This window comes from Artibeus jamaicensis, unplaced genomic scaffold (assembly GCF_021234435.1).
Source record: "Artibeus jamaicensis isolate MK-2021 breed Jamaican fruit bat unplaced genomic scaffold, CSHL_Jam_final scaffold_537, whole genome shotgun sequence".
NCBI lineage: Eukaryota > Metazoa > Chordata > Mammalia > Chiroptera > Phyllostomidae > Artibeus > Artibeus jamaicensis.
In genome coordinates this window covers 40,099,991-40,120,009 of record NW_026522047.1, presented here as the reverse complement: position 1 = coordinate 40,120,009, position 20,019 = coordinate 40,099,991, and the positions used below count along the sequence as shown (strand labels likewise).

Below are 20,019 nucleotides of genomic sequence, written 5' to 3'. Positions count from 1 at the left end.
CTCTCCCTAGAACTCTTATGTTCTCAGAGGGTGCTGGGTTTGCTTCCTAATCCTCGGGAAAGTTTAGCACAAATGCAGATACCACTGTCACTCTCGTTCGTGGAAGAGGGGATAAGGTCCCAACCAGAGCACCTTGTGGCTATTGGTTGCCTGGGTGTGGTGGTGGCGGTATTGGCAGCATTCGAACCCAGGACCTTCCCTGCCCAGATTTGGTGCGCCTTCTGGGAGAATGTCTCTTAAAGACAACCCTGGGGGGCAAGTGGCCGCAGTGGGTCTGTGCTTGTCCTGCTTTGAGGCACTCTTCAACTCCCGTGATGGATAAGGACGTGGCGCAATCGCTCTCATAGTAGATAAGGACGCTTGAAATCACAAGGCTGCTCTTCCTGTTCCTCCTGTCCTGGAAGATGAACTGCACAGAGGGCTAACAGCTTTCCAGGGTCTTGAGGGGCCGGGCTAGGTCACTTCCTTTGCCAATGTGAAGGCTGAAGCCCTGGTGTAGGGCAGTGGGAGGTCTGAGGGCCTTACGGGGTCTCTCCCAGGAAAAGGGGCCACCTGGGGCTGGGTTTCTGCAACAAGCCTCAGGGCCTTTGACCTCCGTTCGCTTGAGTTACCCTTGAAGTCCGGGTTCTCTCTGGACCTCAGCTGCAGTCCACGCTCACCTCCAGACCCAGAATGTCTCCTGCGAACTCCTGGGGCAAATAACGTGTCGTCTATCCCTTGGTTGGGCGGCGGCTTAGTTTGTGTTGGGACCAGGCTGTGGTGGGGTAAGTACTTGGTGGAGCAACTTGATTCCACCAGGCTTTACCTAGCCGAAGACCCCTGGCATTGTGTGACCCCTTTAAGGAGGGCGGGAGGGGGGCGGTGCTTCGGCCCTGGGTGGAGACGACCTCGGGAACTTGCGTCAAATGTGAGGTCGGGCGGAAGTGGCATGGCGCTTGCCCGGAAGCGGCCGACGGTGGAGCTGGCTAGGAGGCTCCTGCCTCGCTGGTAAGTGGCTGGGGGCTCGTATCCCGCCCTGCCGGCCCCTGACCTTTCCGCTGCTCCCAACTGTTCCTTCCCGTCCCCGCGCGCCTCGACCTCCCTAAGTCAGAACGGGGTGCCCTGGGGTTAGGTCGCACGCAGTTCCCTCTTGCAGCGGTGCCTCCTCGGATTTCAGTGTTGACACACAGCGGGATCAGGTAGCGGTGGCTCACTCCCCATCTGTCTGGCCAGGTTTGGCCTTCTGGTACTTTGCTTCGCAGAGGTTTTTTTTTGTTTTGTTTTGTTTTGTTTTTTTTGCTTCTAACTGGGAACGAGAGACTTGAGTACTCAGAGAGCTTAGAATGTCCATCAGGCGCGTAAAAGGTACTACAGTTGCCACTGTCAGACCGGAGGTGACTCACCCGGGTCACAGGAGAGATTCCTTTCCTACCGACCCCTCTCACTGCCCTGCATCCAGGTTTGTACAAATATCCTGGCCTCTCTGGGCAACCCAGTCTTTGAGCCTATGGAATCCCCTACTACCCGTCTCTATCACTGGGAAGTGCCCTGGCCTGGGAGCGGGCAGAGAAGCTGCTAGTGCCTTCATCCCTTCCGATCCACATGGGCCCCTCTGGCCGGGAGTCAAGTCATTTTTTATAATACGGGACGTTTAGAAGCCAAACTGAATGTGAGATGTGTACTCATTAGAGCCGAGAACATTTGCGGCCCTAGCTCCGGGTTGCCCTTCTCACCCTAGAACATTTGCACAGAATGGGCTTTGAGTCTCACATAACCCTCACTAAGCTTGGTCTTTGTCTTCTACCAGCATAGCTAACTTTTCTTAACAAGTCTGACTTCTTCAATCTCTTGCTTCAGTTGCTTTCTTCCCCAAAGCAACCCGCCTCCTGACCTGACCCCCTCAGCCTTATGCTCCCACTGACTGCTGGTGCTACACTTGTCACAGAGCATGTTGTCTTTTTATCCCATCAGAATGTAGGTTTACTGAGTCAGGACTCTGCAAAACAGCAAGTTCAAAGCAACTGCTTACAACTGAACAAAAATGGTTTCAGATACACAGAGTAAACAATTCAGAACATGAAAGGGTGGCAGGTGAAAACTTGGTGTCCTTCCCACCCCTCCCCTCCACGGTCTCTTTCCCTCTCTCCTACGGCAGAGATAAACCAGTTTCTCATGTATCAACAGAGAAAATCTATGCATGTATATCTAATGTGTTTGTAGAAAATGTCACTCACTGTTCACATGATCCCACTTAGAGTTTTCTATGGAAGCATTTGTTTTTGTGGTTGTGCCATATTTTATTAGTACTATGTATTTATCCTGTTTCCTGTTGGTTGAAAGTTAGGTTCTTTCCAGTATTGTTAACAAACAATGCTAGGTTGACAATACTTGCAGCCAAGTAGGAATATTTTTGTGGGCTGGAATTCCTTGGTGCAGAGGTGCTGGGTGAAAAAGGCTTTTCATGTATCTCTAACTGGGTACATAATCTTGGCCTGTCCTACCAAATTGTCCCCTTCCCAATGAAGGAAGGGTCTGATGTCCTCAATTGCTTGATCTTGCTGAGCTGGTAGTCATAAAATAGTGTTTCATTGTACCTTTACTCGTGTTTCCTAGAAGTGCAGTAGATCTCAATGCTACTGTGAGATTTACTTTTTTTTAAGGATTTCATTTTTTAAGAGATTTTTATTTATTTTTAGACAGAGGGGAAGGGAGGAAGAGAGGGAGAGAAGTATGAATGTGTGGTTGCCTCTTGCGTGCCCCAAACTGGGGACCTGGCCTGCAACCCAGGCACGTGCCCTGACTGGGAATGGAACTGGTGACCCTTTCATTCACAGTCTGCTGGTTCCGTTGAGTCACACCAGCCTGGGAAGATTTATTTTTTATGTTCATCATTTCTGCCATTTTGAAACTGGAAAGATCTATATTATAAACACGTCTATATATAAAATGTGTTTGTATTTCATATTCTTTGCCTATTTTTTTCTGTTGGGTTGTTGGTGTTATTCTTTTCTGGGAAGATTTTAATATTAAGGCAGTTCCCATTTTCTGTTAAAAGTGTTTTCTCCCAGTCTGTCATTTGTCTTTGACTTGAATTGTGTTTTTGTCTTTAAAATTTATTAATTTTTGCCAGGCATTTAAAGTTGTTATTAGTTATTAGTGTTTTTTTTTCATTTGTGGCTTCTGCATTTCGTGTCATACTGAGAAATGTTTTCTCTACTCCAAGATTATGTAACATTTGATATTTTCTTCTGGGAATATAACAGTATCTTTTAAAAAATATCTATATATTTAAATTTTGGTCTAATTTTAGGAAGTACTCCTCAGAAGGAGTGAGGTAGGAACCCAAACTGCTTTTTTTCCAAATCGTTTGCCCTCGTGTTCCGAAAAAGCCGTCTTTCCCCACTGAAGTGCCGTCTTTGCGGCCTGCTGAGCCCAGCCCGCCTGCGGGCTGCCCCAGGCTGTCATCCCCGTCAGTCTGAGCTGCACTGACTTCACCACCAAATCTGGAGGCCTGTCTCCTTTCCTCACTCCTTCAGGTTCTTTTTCCTTCTCCACCTCAGCCAGGCATATTTACTTCCCCCACCCTGACTATGTAGAAAACGGGATTGCTTAAATGTATACATTAAGCTGAGAGAAAACTGTCGATTATAATAGTTGACACCTTGCACAACGCCCATGCAATGCTACTTCCACAAGACACGCTCTGTGACAGAAAGGATTCTGACAATTGAAGTATGAGCAGCCCTCCTCCCCTAATATTCAGTGTGATATTAACCTTGGCGAGCCCTGGCTGGTGTGGCTCAGCAGATTGAGCGCTGGCCTGCAAACCAAAGGGTCCCTGGTTCAATTCCCATTCAGGGCACATGCCTGGGTTGCAGGCCAGGTCCCCAGTTGGGAGCACACGAGAGGCAACCACACATTGATATTTCTCTCCTCTAAAAACAAACAAGCAAACAAATAAGATACTCACCTTGGTAAGGCATTTTGCTGAGACTGCTTTGTCCACACAGGGTCCTGAGCCTTTCTCTGGACTCTGGGTTACTATGCAGTACAGTGATGAGGGAAGCCAGTGGTATATCCCAGAATGCACCCCCTTTCCCTTTCATTTGGTATGGCCCATGGGCCAGGATGCCTGGGAGAAGGGCCAGCTTTCAGTTCTCCATTTGGTAAGTTTTCCTAGACACATGTGTTCATACCCATCAGCAGTGTTCTCCTGGGGCCTAGCAGATCCCTGAGCATGAACTCCCTCCCCAGGAGGCTGGCCCATGGCTCCCTGAAACCTTTGGTGCTGGTCTGGCACACCTCAGACATGGGTCTTGCAGGGCCCAGGTCTGAGATGAGGCCTCCAGGGGTGCCACCTCTCAGGGCCCCAAAGCACCTGGTCTAAAGTATGAGCTCCCACCCCCAGGGCAGTACTTACCTGTCTGGCTCTCAGTCAGGGTGCAGGACCAACTTAGCTGTGGGATTCATCCGACGGGGTTGCTGGCCCAGCATCAGGGACCACCTTCCTTTTATTTCACAGCTCCTGCCATATATCAAATTGATTTTCATGAAAACCCTGGGCTGCTGGGCTCACCATCCCCTGTCCCCACTTATAGGGCAGAGATCTTAGGCAAAGCTGCCCCAAGAGAAAAGCTCTGGGACTCTGCCCGGGCCCTGGTCTTGGGCTCCTATGGTGCTCAGTTTTGGGCTGCAGGTGTGCCTCTGCTAGACAGCAAGCTCTGAGCTTCCACATCCCAGTGCCTGGCACTGGTGAGGCACAGACCATAGCCATGTATGTGTCCATAGCACACACAGATGGCATTGAGGGGGCTCGGCCAGGCTCAGGCTGTTCTGTGAAGCCCATTGTGCCTAGCAGAGCTCCCCCTAACCCATGCTGGAGGAGGGCACCCTGAGAAGGGCTTTTCTCCTTCAGCAACTCAGGTGGGGCCATAGGAGCATGGGCCTGCGAGAGGTGGCTCAGGGGCCAGGCATATGGGTGTCCTTGAGAGTGAGACAGATATAACCCCTTGTGCCTCTGTGAGCCTCTACTTTCAGGGGCCTTGGGCCAGCCAAGAAGTGAGGATGAGCAGGAGCTCTGGCAAGGGAATCCTCACGTGAAAGCAAACAAGTGAACACCAGGTTAGAGCCAGATCCTGCCCTTTCCACTTCCTGGAAAAGGGATGGGGGCCTTGGGTCTGTTCCCAGCAGCTCTGAACAGGGGGCTAGTGCATCCTGTGTGGTGTGCCAGCAGTAGAATAGTCACATGCCCACCTTCTGGCCATGTCCTGGCCCTGCCCATTGTCCCACCCCAAGCTCTTGGCTGCTCCTGTAAGGGACCCCGGACCATGGTAAGTATAAGTAGTCTCACACATGTTGGAAATAAACACAGATGCCTTAAGAGAGTGCAAAGTGTGCATTAATCTTAAAAATTAATCTATCACCAAAGGCTGCCTTAGTGCATGCAGCAACACTGACTTGACAAGGGGTGGCGGGAGCAGGACCAACACCAAGTGGTCAGGGTCAAATCTGGTACTGCAGAGGGCAGAATAGGACATGTGCTCTCTCTGGCGTGCCCCTCTGCGGAGCTGGTCCACCACCTCCTAAACCTCCATGCCCCCTCTTGCTCCTCCACGTCCCTGTCAGGTCCCTTCCGGCCCCTCCAGACATAACCACTGTGGACAAGTTGCAGATGAGGTGAAACCAGAATCACAGTATAAACAGGCCTCCCCAGGGGCTGGAGCTGGCTTCTCCCTCCTAAGCCTGTGTCCTGGGTTCTCCCAAGGCCCGTTCTCCATAACTTAGTAACCATGTTAAGGTTACTTTCTTTTTTCTAATTGCAAGTAGAGCAACTATACATACTTGCTTCTTCGTGAATATTTTTGGGGTACCTTTTTTGGAGTGGAATGGCTGGGTCAATGAGCACATTTACAGTTTTGGTAAGCTACGTACAGACCAGTGAGATTGGGTGCAGTGTCTCTGATGTAAGCTGTTAACTGTCCACATGGTAATTATTAAATGACTCCCACGGTCACTCTCCATGTTTTAGTTTTCATTTTGGAGTCATTTGGGGTTTATAGAAAAGTTGCAAAGACAGTATAGGGAGTTCCCATCTACCCTTCACCCAGCACCCCTCATGTTATTGTGTTAAAAGCCAGGAAATTGACTTGTGTGCATTCCAACCAACCACATGCCAGACTGCATGCATGTCATCAGGTTTTCCACTGACAGCCTTATCTGTTCAGGATCCAGCCCAGGCCCCAACATGGCACTTGGTCATCATATCTCCTTAGTCTCTTATAATCTAGGGCACTTCAAGTCTTTCCTCATTTTTCATGACCTTGACAGTTTAGGGGGCATTTTGAAACATGTTCCCTAATCGGACCTGTTTTCTCATGAATGGACTGAAGTTGTGGGTTTTGGGGAAGAGCACACCAGTGTGAGGTGCCCTTTTGGCCATATCCCATCAGGAGTCCCTGACACACACAGAACATCCTGAGGTTGACCATGACCACCTGGCTGAGGTGGGGTCCAGCAGGGTATCCCCACAGCAGACTGTTGTCCTCCCCCTTTCTTGCCCTGTTCTTTGGAAGTGAGCCCTTGAATTCAGCCCACACTAAAGGGGGAATTTATTTAGAAAATCATTTTTCTTATAGAAAGGTATAAAAAACAAAAGGCACATGGCCCATAATTGCACTGCCTAGATAGATACCCGTTGACATTTAAAGAAAACAAAAATACAAGATACATGGGTAAAAAAAAAGTTGAATGGTACAGAGAGCACTATTAAAGCAAAAAAAGGTTTCATTTTCTTAAAAGATGATACAGCCATTACAGCACGTCTCTGTATATGCGTGCACGCACCCTGGAGCCTTGATTCTGACCTGACCTACCTGTATACCTTCTTCATGGGCATCATGGTGCACCCCATTTTATGTACCCTTTCCTTCACCTGCACGCTTTTCCACCTCCTCATCTGCCCACATCTGCCCTGGCCTTCTGATTCCCTTGGTGCTGTCAGTGAAGGGCAAACATGATCCCCTGTTTACAGGTGAGGAAACTGAGGTCTGGAGGATGGAGGGACTGATGCTAGGTGGGTGCCCAGCTCAAAATAAGCTCAGGCCATTTTCCTTTGTATTTTCTGCAAACCCTCACTGCTGCCTGGCTCTGTGCTCAGGTAGACTGTTGCTCAGCCCTGCTGCAGCCATGGTTTCTACATCTGTGAAATGGGGGTGAGAACTGAAGGGTTGTAGTGATGACAGAGTGAACAGGCACAAGGCTGAGCTGCGTCAGAGGTGGGCTTGTGGGTGGCAGGGATTTCAGGGTTATACATGTGCTGGTTGCCCAGGTGGCCCTAGAACCTGGGCATGAAGAGAAAACTGCAGGTGGAGCAGGTACCTCTATATGGGAGCTCCTGCCTGCAGAACAGTTGGTGTGGCCTATAGATGTAGGCCACTGGTCTGAGACTCTGAGTATCCCTGAGAGTGGTTCACATCTGAGGCCCCCAAAGAATGACTTATCCTGAGCTATTTTGCCTCCTGGGCACAGCCAGGATGGCAGGCCTGAACCTTGACTTGCCATGACTTACCCACTTCTGCCTGAGGCAAGAGGGCATCTCTTCAGCCACCACCCTGTACCCTTGCTGTATCAGCTGAGGGTTCTCACATTTGAGGCCCCAGATGGAGCTGCCTCTGGACGGCTTCTCCCATTTCCTTGGCCTGACAGGCCTGTGCCTGCTCACCCATTTCATTGTCAGACTTCCAGCTGCCTTGCCCTAGACTAATCCCCTATAGTTCAGCCCTTGGGGGGTTCACTCTGGTCTAATAAACATAAGTGGAAGGGAAAAAGGTCCCAGCCTCTTTCTCATTCTGCTGTTTTGCCTGCATGCCTGGTGGGGAGAACCCCAAAGGTGATGTCTGCCTCTTCTGGACTTGAAAAGGCTGGGTCGTAAGGATTGAGCAGCACCTGTGGATGGGGCAACAGCCTAAGGGCTGTTGAGGTTATGTTGGGAGCATGCCAAGGTGATCCACCTCCTACAGCTTCAAAGGAAAAGGGGGCCCAAATTGGCAGGTATGCTGACCACCAGTGCTCACTGAGTGAACTGGATAGTGGCTGTACAGAGTGGGCCTCAGAGCCTTGCTGGGGGAGAGTATGTTTGTCACAGGGAACCCACTAGGCTGCAATTTTTATCTGCAGTCTTAAGTCAACTCTCCATGTCTTTCCTCTCCCTTGGGGCTGCCACAAACTGGCATCAACAAGGAGGTAGGGCAGTGGTGCGGGGAGGACACCCCTGGGGACAGAGGGGCCCGGCTGAATCAGATCAGCAAGAGTTGCAGGTGGAGGGAGTAAGATTCGAGCTCTGGGGTGTGGCTGGGGTCAGGGTCATGGCCTCTGTCCCCAGCAACTCAGGGTCCGCATTAGTGACTGGAATCCTGGGCAGAGAGGCCGAGCCACGGAGGCCACTGAGGTCCCCTAGAGGCCGCTTAGGCCATAGCCCAGCCCATACCACCAGTATAGGAAAGGGAGGGGGCGTGGCCGCCCACTTCCTCGGACCTCCCACTTTGGGCCAGTGGACCCCGGCCATTTGCGTCCCTCGCTACTAAAGAACTTGGCCTGAACGAGGATCCCTGCCCAACGTCGGGGAGCGATGTCCTCCACCCGCGAGTACAGGCAGGGCAAGGATGCCCTGCCTCTCCTAAATACCCCGACCCCAGCCCTTTAAGACTCCGTGGGCTCCAGTTCCCAATCCTGCTATTCTCGCCCTCTCCAGCCCTAGTGAGGCGAGCATAAGTGACTCCCAAATGCGGCGCAAAAAGCGGAACGGACACAGGCTCGTTCGACCTGGAGATGTGGGATGCCCCCCTCACCCAGTGCCTAAGCCGGGGAGGCCCCAGAGGCCTCCGGGAGTGGCGGTGGGGAGTACCAAGAAGGCGGGCAAGGGAACGCAGATGCGCGCAGTCAAGCAGGGAAGGCCCAGGAGGAGCAGAGGGGAAAGGGTCGCGCACGTGGCCGGGGGGCGGGGCGGCCGTCTCCGTACCCCCACCCAGCCACGTGGGGTGTGGAGCACTCCTCCATCGCGAGCGGGGGCGCGCCAAGGCCCGGGTGGAAGCGTTCGGGGAAGGGGCGGGCTCCCGCCGGCCGCGCGCCGCGGGATGGGCGCGCCCGTGAGGGGGCGGGGAGCGCGCCGAGAGAGGGGGGGCGCCGGGAGGACGTGGGGGCCGTCGGGGGAGGGAGAGGCGTGCCAGGAGGGGCGGGACACGCTCCGGGGGGCGGAGGGTTTTACGGCGGAGGGGCGCTCTGAGGAGAGGACTCGGGGCAATGTGACTAGGGAAGAGACACGCCAGGAGGGTCAGGCTCCAGGCCTGGCGCCCCGCGTGGGTAACCAGAGCTCAGGGCAGGAAGCCGAGCGCGCTTCGGGGCAGGAGTAGGCGCGCCCGGGAGGCGTATCCTTGGGCCCGGACCCCGCCTCCAGCGGTAGCGCGCGACTGGCAAAGCAGTGGAGGGCGCTCCGGGCTAGGGGCGTGGCCGCGGCGCCCCGAGGGGGCGTCCTCCGGGCGGGGCGGGACGTGGCCGCCTCCGCGGGCTCCGGTGCGTCAGGGCGCGTCAGGCGGGGCGGGACGAGCGCAGGCGGCGGCGGCGGCGGCGCGCGCTCGCCTCCTCCTCCTCCTCCCGCACTCCAGCAGCCGCCGCCGGCCGGACGGGCGCTGCTCCCGCCGACTCTTCTTGGTTTGCGTTGCGCGCCCTTTTCCGGCATGTCCGCGGCGGTAGCGTGCGTGGATTACTTCGCAGCCGACGTGCTCATGGCCATCTCCTCTGGCGCCGTGGTGCACCGAGGACGGCCGGGCCCCGAAGGCGCGGGCCCCGCCACCGGCCTGGATGTGCGCGCTCCACGCCGCGAGGCCGCCCCGCCCGGGCCCCCAGGGCCGCAGCCGCCGCCCCCCCGGGCTACCCCCGGCCAGGGTCCAGGAGCCACCGCCGCGCCCCACCTGCTAGCTGCCAGCATCCTGGCCGACCTGCGTGGCGGGCCCGCTACAGCCCCGGGGGTCGCCTCTTCCACCTCCTCCTCGGCCGCCTCGTCCCCGTCCTCGGGCCGCGCCCCCGGTGCCGCGCCCGCCGCCTCCAAGAGCCACCGCTGTCCTTTCCCGGGCTGCGCCAAAGCGTACTACAAATCCTCTCACCTCAAATCGCACCTGCGAACGCACACAGGTGAGTCTGGGCCCTTGGGGGGGGCCTCTCGCGCCCCCGCCCCCGCCGGGACCCCGAAACTGCGTGGCGCGTCGGGGGCGGGGAGGGGGGCGCGCCCGAGCCGTCGCCGCGCCTGCCGGGGAAGGGCGGGGCCTTGGTGGGTGGGGCGCGTGCAGGGGGCGTGGTGGCCACGCGGTCTGGCGGTGTGCGGATGGCGGGCGCAGAGGCAGCGGCTGGGGCTTACTGGGCGTGCGGCCCCGCTGAATTGGGAAGTCGCTCGGGTCTCCCAGGCAGCCCCCTTCCCCGGTGGCTTCTTTCTGTTATTTTCTGTTGCGTTCTGTTCTGGGTGGTGTGCACCGGGATTGAAAAACCCAGCTGTGAGATTCTCATTGCTTCCCTTCCCGTGCCTCAGTTTGTTAGCGGTAGAGAGGGAGGAGGAACCGCGTCGGCGTCTCCGGGATGGTCGCGTGGATTCTCCCCAGAGGGCGGCCTGCTACTCGGCCAGGGTTGGGGGCAGTTGATAAAGTGGAGAGCGGGGCTGGGAGCGAGTGAGGGTTGGGGCGTGAGTCTGAGAAGGAGTAAGAGGGGTACACCCAGAGGGAATCAGGTATTTTCCTGTTTCTAGCGTGTTGGTGCCCCCCCCCCCCCGTGCTGCAGAACTCGGAAGGGGAACAGGGTGGAGAAGTAGGGTTTGGGGACAGTGACCTCTCACAGACCGGTGGGGTCGTACAGGGCAGCTATTGGAGGCTGGAGGAATGGGGCTGCTAGTCACTTTCACTCCATCTTCTTCGCCCCCACTGGCGTGTCCCCCCACCTCTACTGCCCATAGGCTCTTACGCTCTGAATGCCGGTCTTGCTGCGGGATGGGGTTGGGGCTCTTGGTGCTATGGGCTGGGGGATGGGGTTGGGGGTCTTGGCTCTGTGGACATGCTCTCATTGTGGAAACACATAGACAGGGTTCAGGAAAGCAGGTTAGTCCCAGTGGTATGTCTGCAACACACAGCGGGCAGCCCCAGGCCAGTGGCCAGGCTCGAGGGCCACACGGGTGATGGCAGCCCCCCCTTCCTACCTCTCCTTCAGCCCTTGTCTCTTGTCCTCAAGGGATGGAGTCTCTAACCACCTGTGCATGTGCAGGCCAGAACTTGGGGCAGGGTCTACATTTTCTTATAAGGAGCCACCATCTTTCTGTTTGGTCACCGGATAGTATTTAATCTTCAAGACAGTGGAGCCCTTGTGTTGGGAGGCTGGGCAGTGAGTTGATGTCTAGTTCAGTGGCTCATTTGGGGTGAGTTTGCCTGTCTCAACAGAGTGGTGGGGAGGGCTGAAGTGGGAGATGTGACAGAAGAGACAGAGGGACTCATCCGGCCTCATATTGATCAGTGTGCCCTTCTGCCTATCCCCCCTCCCACCTGAGGTATGTGCTCTCTGAGAGCCTTTTGGACACCCTCCCCCCCAGCCAGCTCCCCCGCAGTGCCCTGACATGATTTGGGTTTTTTCCCCAGATTCTGTTAGACTTTTGGATGGGGTGAAGCAGATTGCCAGGCTACCTTCCACCCTAGCTCCCAAGGGACACTTCTTCGAGGTGCCCTGGAAGCCTTCAAAACCTCTGTAGGCCCTTGGACAGTGACAGCCATCCCCCTAAGTCTGTGGGGGAGGAAGGACTGCTGGGGCCAGTATGTCAGTATTGACTTCCCCATTTTTTAATAAAGATTTTATTTCTTTATTTTCAGAGAGAGGGGAAGAGGGGAGAAAGTAAGGGAGAGAAACATCAATGAGTGAGAGAAACATTGATTGTCTGCCTCTCACATGCCCCCACCTGGGGTCTTGGCCTGCAACCCAGGCATGTGCCCTGACCAGGTATCAAACCAGCCACCTTTTGGTTCCCAGGCTGGTGCTCAGTCCACTTAGCCACACCAGCCAGGGCACTGTCCCCATTTTTAATGAGATGCTGAGGCCCAATAGGCTGACTCGGGGTGTGGCAGGGACGAGTGCAGATGGTGGGGAGGGCATGGTGCCACCTGTGCTGGGTCCTGTGTCCTGTGGGAGCTGTGGCTCTGGATGTCTTGTCTTGGAGCTTCCTTTATAACCATAGTGCAAGGCACCTAGTGGGGCGCAGCTCCTGGATGCACTTGGCAGGCAGCCTTGGTTCTGTTTCCCAAGGCTTTGGACCCTTGTGTGGCGTAATGACTGTTCAGTGTCTCCCTATTCCCAGCACCTCCAAACCCTGCTTGGAGTCTGTGTGAAGACCTTTTGGTTTTGGGGGCTCCTGGAGGAGGGGGTAGCTGCTGTTAAGCTCGTTTTGGAGTTGGGGAGTCCATGCTCATCTTGGGTGTCCCAAGGCTAGGGACAGCATAATTAGAAGTAGTTGTCTGCTGAGCTATCTGTCCCGTCTCCGCCGGCCCCCCCCCCCCCCCCGCCTGTTCTCTCTGTAAATGCAATGCCAGTTGTAGTCTAGCCCTATTGTACAGATGAGCAGGATGAGGCGCTGTACTGAGCTTGATGTCCCCATTATCCCTGCTTCATATGGTGTGGGGTGAGGAGACCAGGAGGGTCCCTGGGATCTTTTCACGAGGCTACCCAACTGCACAGGGTGTCAGAAGGGCTGTTCTATTGCCTTCTGTGCCCTGCCTGCAGTCCCTGGCCCTGTGCAGAGCTCTTCTGCGTGGGGTGGGCAAGGACTTTGGAAGCTGTGGAGATGTTGACGCCGTTGCCGTGGATACGCAGGGAGATGGGGCGGGGGCGGGAGGAGAGGCTGGCTGTCTACTTGTTCTCCCAGCCTCCCTCATCTCCCATGGCTCCCCTGCCTGCGCCCCCAGTGCCAGGCATGCACGCAGTCAGTCATGTGCGCCTTGACGGGAGGAGGGGAGCAGTGGGGGGGGTAGTTCCCTGAACCCCCAACTCACTCTGTGCTGGGACCTCTCCCCAGTTACGACAGCCGTAGATGTCCTCAGGCATCTTCTAGTGTCCCATAGGGTGTTGCAGGATCACTTCCAGTTGAGACCTCATTTCACTCTAAAACCCTGTCTACTTAAGTCTGAGAAATAGTAGCTGAGCACCTACTGTGAGCAAGGCAACCTGGGGATCCCAGTTCTGTCCCCTGGGATCACAGAACTCTGAGTTGATAGAGAAAAAGGGCTTCCTGGAAGAAGAGGGCTCAGAGACTTGAAGCCCAGGGGTTGGGAGGGGCAGGGAGGGGTGTATCCCAGGGGAGGGGCAGCACCCTGGCTGCAGGGGGTGGGGGCAGGGGCCCTAGGGTGTGGATTTTGAGGATGTGGTGCAGAACAGCCTAAGGGCTCCATTTAATCCCAAGGGCAGAGTAGGGGGAAGGTAGGGAGCCCTGGGCTTTGCAGGGGAAAATCCGTTTATGGAGAAGGGATTAGAGGTTGGAGAGGCTAGCCACTGTGTGGGAGGGAAAGGGCGGGCCGATACAGAAATGGGTGGGAAGGGGAAGCCTTAGGACTTGGGGCAAGAAGAGGCTAGGGTGACCCTCAGTTTCCTGATCCAACAGCCTGAGGAGTGCAGGGTGGTGGTGATGATTATAGTTTGCTGAAGAGCCCCCAGGAGGAAGGGCAGCAGCCACACTCCCCAGACAGAGCAGGGAGCTCCCTTAAGGTTAGGTGGGGCTCAGGAGATTGGGAGATTGGTGGTTTATCTGGGAGTGGGGCGGGGGACATTGCTAGGCCCAGGAACTTCCTTCCCACCTAGCTCTCTCCTCCATTGGGCAGAGGTGCAGAGAGCAGCTGGAACTGGCTGCAGGTCCCTGTGTCCCAGCCAGGGGGTGAGAGAGGGGTGGGTCCCACGACATTGCAGGGGATGATAACCACTCACCACCCAGGCTCCCTGATAAAGGTGCCCAGATGGCCCGGCAATGGGCAAATGATATGGGGGGGGGGCGGGAATGAGCTGGCTTCTGAGGGAGGGAGGGGGCTTAGGTGGCCGCCTTCCCCCAGTGGTGTTTCCAGAACATCAGGTCCCTGGAACACATGCCCTGGGGGGCCTGTGGGAGTGTGTCCCCTCACCTCAGGCACCAAGAGCCCCCCTCCACGCCATAGATGCCATTCTGGGTAAGAAATGATCTGAGGCAGGAGGGAAGAGGAACAAGGGAGGGACTGCAGAAAGCCATCCTTTCAAACAAATGGGTGGAGTCAAAGCTCCTAGCTGGGGGGTTGGGTGAGTGAGATGAGGGGCAAACCTGTTAGCCACTGTCCGACCTGAGCCTAGCCACAAGCTGGAGCTTGAGTTTTCTGGCCTGTAGACTCCTTCCAGAGATGTGTTCCATTTGCCAGTTTGAGGTTGGGGGGCAATATCACACTCAGGAGATACAGAGCACAAAGATAGAGAAGCTGTGAAAGGGACAGTGGGGTGTGGGGGCACCAGTAGGGAGAGACCACTCTGAGGGTTGGTGCTGAGCCTGCACAGCACCATGTTGGCTCCTGGCTTTCCCAGTTCTCCCTGGCTCAGCCTGTCATGGTCAAGTCCACCCACCAAATGTTCTCCAGCGCCCTTTCTGGCCAGGTGGCCACACCTGGGACCCCCACTGGCCCTGTGCTTCTGAATATTTCGCCTTTCTCTGCCAGTGGACTATGAGAGGGTGACAGGGCCTGGCATCTTGCAGGTATTTGGCCATTGCTTTGGGGGCTGGAAGCCTCCCGGACCCTGTGGGAGCCGGACAACATGAGCAGGGCTGGCTGGGACTGCGGGTGTCCCCACACCAATGAGCTAGCCAATGAGCTACATGCGGCAGCTGTGTTCCCAGTGACTGTGTGTGTCCTGCCTTAGCAGGCACTGTCACAGCTCGTGCAACCTGCTTGTTGCAAAGTGAAACTGGGGGGCAGAGGGGGGAAGGTAGGGACCAGCCCCACCACCCTGAATGGGGAAGTGAGCCAACTACCGGCTGCAAAAGCAGTGGGATGCTCCCTCCCCCTTCTGCTCTCCTGCCTATGCCTGGCAAGATGGCGACACAACTGCGTGTCCCTTGGAGGGGTGTCACTGCCCCAGTAACTGGAGTCCCCTTCCCCACAGGTTGGGACCCCTTCTGGGACTCTTTCAAGCCCCTGATTCTGGACAGGATGTCCCTGCTGCAGCCCCTCCCCCAGCTGCTGCTGGCCCTGCCTTCTGGATTGTTTAGGGGAGGCATGGGCATGAAGGGAACAGCCCCAGGGATTTAGGGCTGCCCGTGGTCTCGGGGACAGTTGCTGTCCCCCAGCAGCACAGTTGTGGCCTGTGACTCTCCAAGGAAGGTGACACCATACTCCTTCCTAGACCTCTGGGCTCACACCCTTCCAGGGACTGTCCAACAGGTACCCCACAAGAAACCTTCTGAGGGGGTCTGTTTGGTTTCTGATCTTCTGTCCTGCTGGAGGTGTCCATGTGTGGCCAGGAGGAAGGGATGGGGGATGGGAGGCTTCAGTCCAGCTCCTGTCTGGGTCAGGGTGATGGCTGAGTCCCTGGGGAGCCCACTGGTGTCCCCACCCCAGCCTTTCTTCCCAGGGCAGGCCCGGGCTCCCCTGAGAATCCTGGCCCTGCTCTCCCTGTGGCTGGAGGTCTGTCTTGTGGTCCCTATTGCTGTCTCCTGGTTACCTCTGCATCCCTCACATGGTTTCTGCTTTGGGGGTCTTATGTGACCCCTGGCTGAGGATCCCTTTCTGTCTGTCTCCCCCACCACCTGCCCCCACTGGTGGAAGTGTTCCAGAGTGGGCCTTTCAGTGTATTTAATGCATGAGGCGACACCCTGAGGAGCCTGCAGCCCCCTTGACTCAGTCCAGCTGTCTCATTTCCTACTCGAGGCTCCATTCAGTGTCATGAGGGGTGTCACACACCTGCGTGAGTGCACCGTCTGGTGTCCTGGGTGTCCCTGGTGTCCCCGTTCTATCAACAAACACTTCAAAACCTCTGGGCATCTGGCAGAACAACACCCTGGTATTCCAGGGTCCCAGATACCTGGTGTGGAGTCCTACAGAGCACAAGCTCCAGGTACCAGCCCCTTGGTCTGTGGTGTGGTGGGGGTCAGGGTGGGTGGTGGGGCAGAGACCCCAGGTGGGGTCCAGCTAGGAAGGCAGCCAGCTGGGGCAGGATGGGCGAGTCCGGCCAGGGCTGTGGGTGTGGTCTGCAGAGGAAGTTGCAGGGTGGCTGCCGCTTGCCTCTGCGCCCTGCCCCTTCCCGGTGGCACTGGGCTACGTGTGGGGACGCTGTGTCTGAATGTGCAGGTGCACTGGTGGCCCCAGCGGCTCTTCATATGTCTGTCTGCCCATGGAGGTGCCATGAAGATCAGCGGAGGGGTCAAGCACAGGAATCTGTCTAGATTGTGTCCCCCCACTCTGCACCCTGGGTAGTCATTTCCAAAAGGGGGGGGGTTTAACTGGGACCCTAACGCCTCAGAGGCCCTGGAAATGCCCCAAAGGAGGGGTGAAAAGGAGTGGTGGGGGAGAGGGTAGGACAGCTGGACCAGTTTGCATGAGGAGAATCCCCTCCAAAAACCCAGCTTGCGTCTGAGCCTGCACGTGGGTGACAAATACACAAGGCGACCCTCCTCCCCATGGTGCCATCCTGGGGGGCACAGGTGGGGGTGGGGCTGGCAGAACCCAGCCTCTGTGGGTTCTACTTTTAACCAAGGGAAAGTGCTCACAGCTGTGTAATTACTACAAGTTCCCAGGAAATCAAGGGTGAGAATATTCATTAGGGATTTGTGAAATGAGCAGGGGTCCTTTTTTTATTTTTCGCGTTCACACGTTTTAAATTCACACCCAGAATTCAACCTCTAGAACTAGGGGCTGGGGTGAGGGAAATGACCAGGATGCTTTGGGATCTGTTGTGAAGGCCCCCTCTCCCTGTCCCCTTACCCCTACCACACTGACCACTGTCTCTCTGTCCCCTGCCTCCTCCCTCCAGGTGAGCGCCCCTTTGCCTGTGACTGGCCAGGCTGTGACAAGAAGTTTGCACGCTCTGATGAGCTGGCCCGCCACCACCGGACGCACACAGGGGAGAAGCGCTTCCCCTGTCCGCTGTGCTCCAAGCGCTTCACCCGAAGTGACCACCTCACCAAGCATGCGCGCCGCCACCCAGGCTTCCGCCCGGAACTGCTCCGGCGTCCGGGCGCCCGCAGCACCTCGCCCAGCGACTCTCTGCCCTGCAGCCTGGCTGGCAGCCCGGCACCCAGCCCAGCCCCCAGCCCAGCCCCTGCCGGCCTGTAGGGCCTGTCCAGCCCACCCGGAGCTCACCCCACCCAGAACACCAGCAACATGCCTGTTGTCCGGGCCCCCTTCCAGTGTCCCCTCGAGGGCCCTAACATGCCTCTGATCCCCTCAAGAAAGCAAGGTGGGGGGCCTGAGACTGGACTAGGGTCAGCTGGACCTTGGAGATGGCTTCCTGGGATGGGTGGCTGGGGCCCATGTCTGTAAATAGCCATGACCTATAACTCTTCCCATCTGCTAAACTGGGACCCTAGGTGGGTGGCTGACAGGTGCTCCCCTTTTCCCTTCACTACATCCCTGGTTTGGGGGATGTGTGTGGGGTGGGGCAGGAAAGGCACCCCCTGCCCAGCATTCGGAATCAGCCCCAGGCCCTCCCTCCAGGTTGGGAAGAAGTATGCAAAGAGCCATAGAGGAGCCAGGCGTGACAGAGGGCCCACCTGTCCCCACCTGCCTGCCTGGGGCCCCTCACCCCACGGAAAGCCATTGGAGTTGTTCAGGGAAATGGGGTGCGGCCTGGCCATCCCCTACTCGGGTATTTGATCTCAGGTGTCCACAGGTTCAGCCCTCCTGCCCACAGGAGGGGGCCCCCCCAGCTCCCCAGCCCTGAGAGGCAGGGGACAGGGAGAGGGTCTGGGTTTTGCTTCTGAGATGGGGGAGGGCAGGAGAGGAACAGGGTTCTTCCAAAGAGCAGTTTGCCCCACTTTGGGGGGCAGATAAGGGGGATAGAGTGAATGCTGGCTTATTTATTTTCTTGTCTCTGCTGGCTGGGGGCTGTCCTGTGCCCCTGGGTAGGTGTGTGAATGTGTGAGTGAGAAAGACAGTTCTTTGGGGAAGCTGCTGTCACAGCTGCTCCCTGCTCCTCAGGGGCAGGACCCCCGACTTTGGCCTTCCGAAGCATCATGCGACAATCAGTCCCTCCTCTTCCTCTCCTCCCCTGCAGGTGGAGGTGGGAGCCCTGGCTCCATTCTGCCCCTGCTGCATGTGCCCCTGGGCTGCAAGGCCTGGACCAGTGATCGAGGCCCTGACCACAAGGACAGGAGGCAGGAGGACTAGCCCCAGACTCCCTGGGAATAGCTCATGTTTGTTTGTTTTTACTGGGTAGAATATTTTTTCAGGCGCCCTTCTTGATCTGGCCCGAGGATGGTCTGCCATCCTCAGGGGATAGGGTGTGAGGGGAGGAGGGTCCTTGTGATCTGAACTTAAGGTGGAGGAGGGGTGGTTGCCATGTCTTCTGGTAGAGTTGGCTGGATTTCATTTTAGACAGAGGCACTGAGGACCCCACCCCCCAGAGTGGGAAGATACCCATGCTTTCTGCCCCCAGACCAGAAAAGAGCTTGTCCCGCCGTCGGCTGCAGGAGGTTTGTGGCATTTGTATTTGTCCCAAAGCCTCCTTGTGTACCGACTAGGGGCCGGGGGTTTGGATGGCACTGTTGTGGACCCAGACCCAGCCTGGCAGGCTCCAGGAACTGGTGCCTGGGGTTCTGGGTCGGAGGGGGGTGGGTAAGTCCTTTTGGAGCTGAGTCTATCTTCAGGTTTGGCCTACAGGTAGATCCTTGCAAGGCTGATTCATCTACCCTTAATCCTTCCTCTCCCAGAGATGGTGAAATGCTTTTGCTTGTGAGAGCAGAGGGGCATGGGCCCTGTTAACCTTTGTGTCTGTGTGGATGTCCGCTTGGTTGTCCTCGGCCTGGCAGGTGCCTGTCCACAGGACTGTGGATCCCAGGGGCCTGAAGAGACCCACACCCCCCTCCTTCAAGGGGCCAGTGGTAGCTGTGGCCTTTCAAGGTTGGGGGCAGGGGAGGGAGAATAGCGTCCCTAGGGACTTGTGCTTTCTTGGGTGGCGCCCCTCTCCCCTTCCCTGCCTAACTTCATCCTCGTATTTAATTAAACAAGCCTTTTTTTTTAAACCCAACTAAGTGCTCTTGTGGTTTTTCCCACTGCCAGCCCCCACCAGCTGGTGGGCTCTGTCCCACTCACCAGTGTGGTCTGACGCAGAGGGCTAGTGAATTCAGAGATGTGGTGGGGGTCTTGGCCAGTCCACAGTGGCTGGGACACAATGCCCTGCAGGAGCATATGCTGCTGTCCAGTGTCACCCACCCCTTGCTCAGCTGTGATGACCAGCACCCCTTTCTGCCCTGACACCAGCCTACCAGGCATGGTGCACTGGGGTGGCGCTAGGGGAGCCCAAGCCCCTCGGGGCCATTGGTGGGAGCCCCCCCAATTTTCATGTGCCAACAAGCTCATACGCTATTCTGTGTTCCCAATTGGGAAGGCAGCTAATGGAGGGGAGGGGCCCCTTAAGGAGAAAGGATTAGAGAGCATTGAGAAGCTGGCTCAAGCTTTGAATTGCCTTTCTAGAAAAATGGCATCCAGATTCCATTGGTCTCCAAAGCCATGAAAGCTGGTGGGGCTGCTGGTGAGCCAGTGCAGACGTTCTAGGGGCCTTTCCTGCTTCCAGAAAGCCCATGGCCCCACCATCTGGTGGTCAGTTGCCTGCTCCCGCCCAGCTTTCATCAGGGTCTTGTCCCTGTGGCTGTCAAAAGTTGCTTCCATCCCGCACACAGGCTCTCCCCTTTACTTGAGGATGGTCTCTCTTGCACTCTCTTGCACCTGCCTCGCTCCTGCTCCACCCATGTTCTCTCTCTAGGATTCTGCTCTGCAAGACCAGAGACATCCCTCCCTAGTC

At 56.4% G+C, this 20,019-nt stretch overlaps 1 protein-coding gene and 1 long non-coding RNA gene across 4 annotated transcripts; one reads left to right on the top strand and one right to left on the bottom strand.

The window, feature by feature from the left end:
• Positions 1-85: 85 nt before the first annotated feature.
• Positions 86-10,246, bottom strand: LOC119043896 (uncharacterized). Of its 3 annotated transcripts, none has more exons than XR_008390329.1 (4): positions 10,137-10,246; positions 4,400-4,504; positions 3,950-4,111; positions 86-1,975 (listed from the first exon to the last, which is right to left on the bottom strand). It is a non-coding gene; the product is annotated as an uncharacterized LOC119043896 (long non-coding RNA). The 3 variants fall into 3 exon arrangements; XR_005081512.2 differs by lacking the exon at positions 86-1,975 and adding an exon at positions 2,634-2,841 and having other exon boundaries at positions 3,950-4,155; XR_008390328.1 differs by lacking the exon at positions 86-1,975 and adding an exon at positions 2,634-2,841.
• On the top strand, positions 9,277-19,245 carry KLF16 (KLF transcription factor 16). The gene is made up of 2 exons (XM_037138025.2): positions 9,277-10,164; positions 17,032-19,245. Exons 1-2 carry the CDS (start codon positions 9,711-9,713, stop codon positions 17,331-17,333), a joined length of 756 nt encoding a protein of 251 aa, XP_036993920.2. The 5' UTR covers positions 9,277-9,710; the 3' UTR covers positions 17,334-19,245.
• Positions 19,246-20,019: the final 774 nt, after the last annotated feature.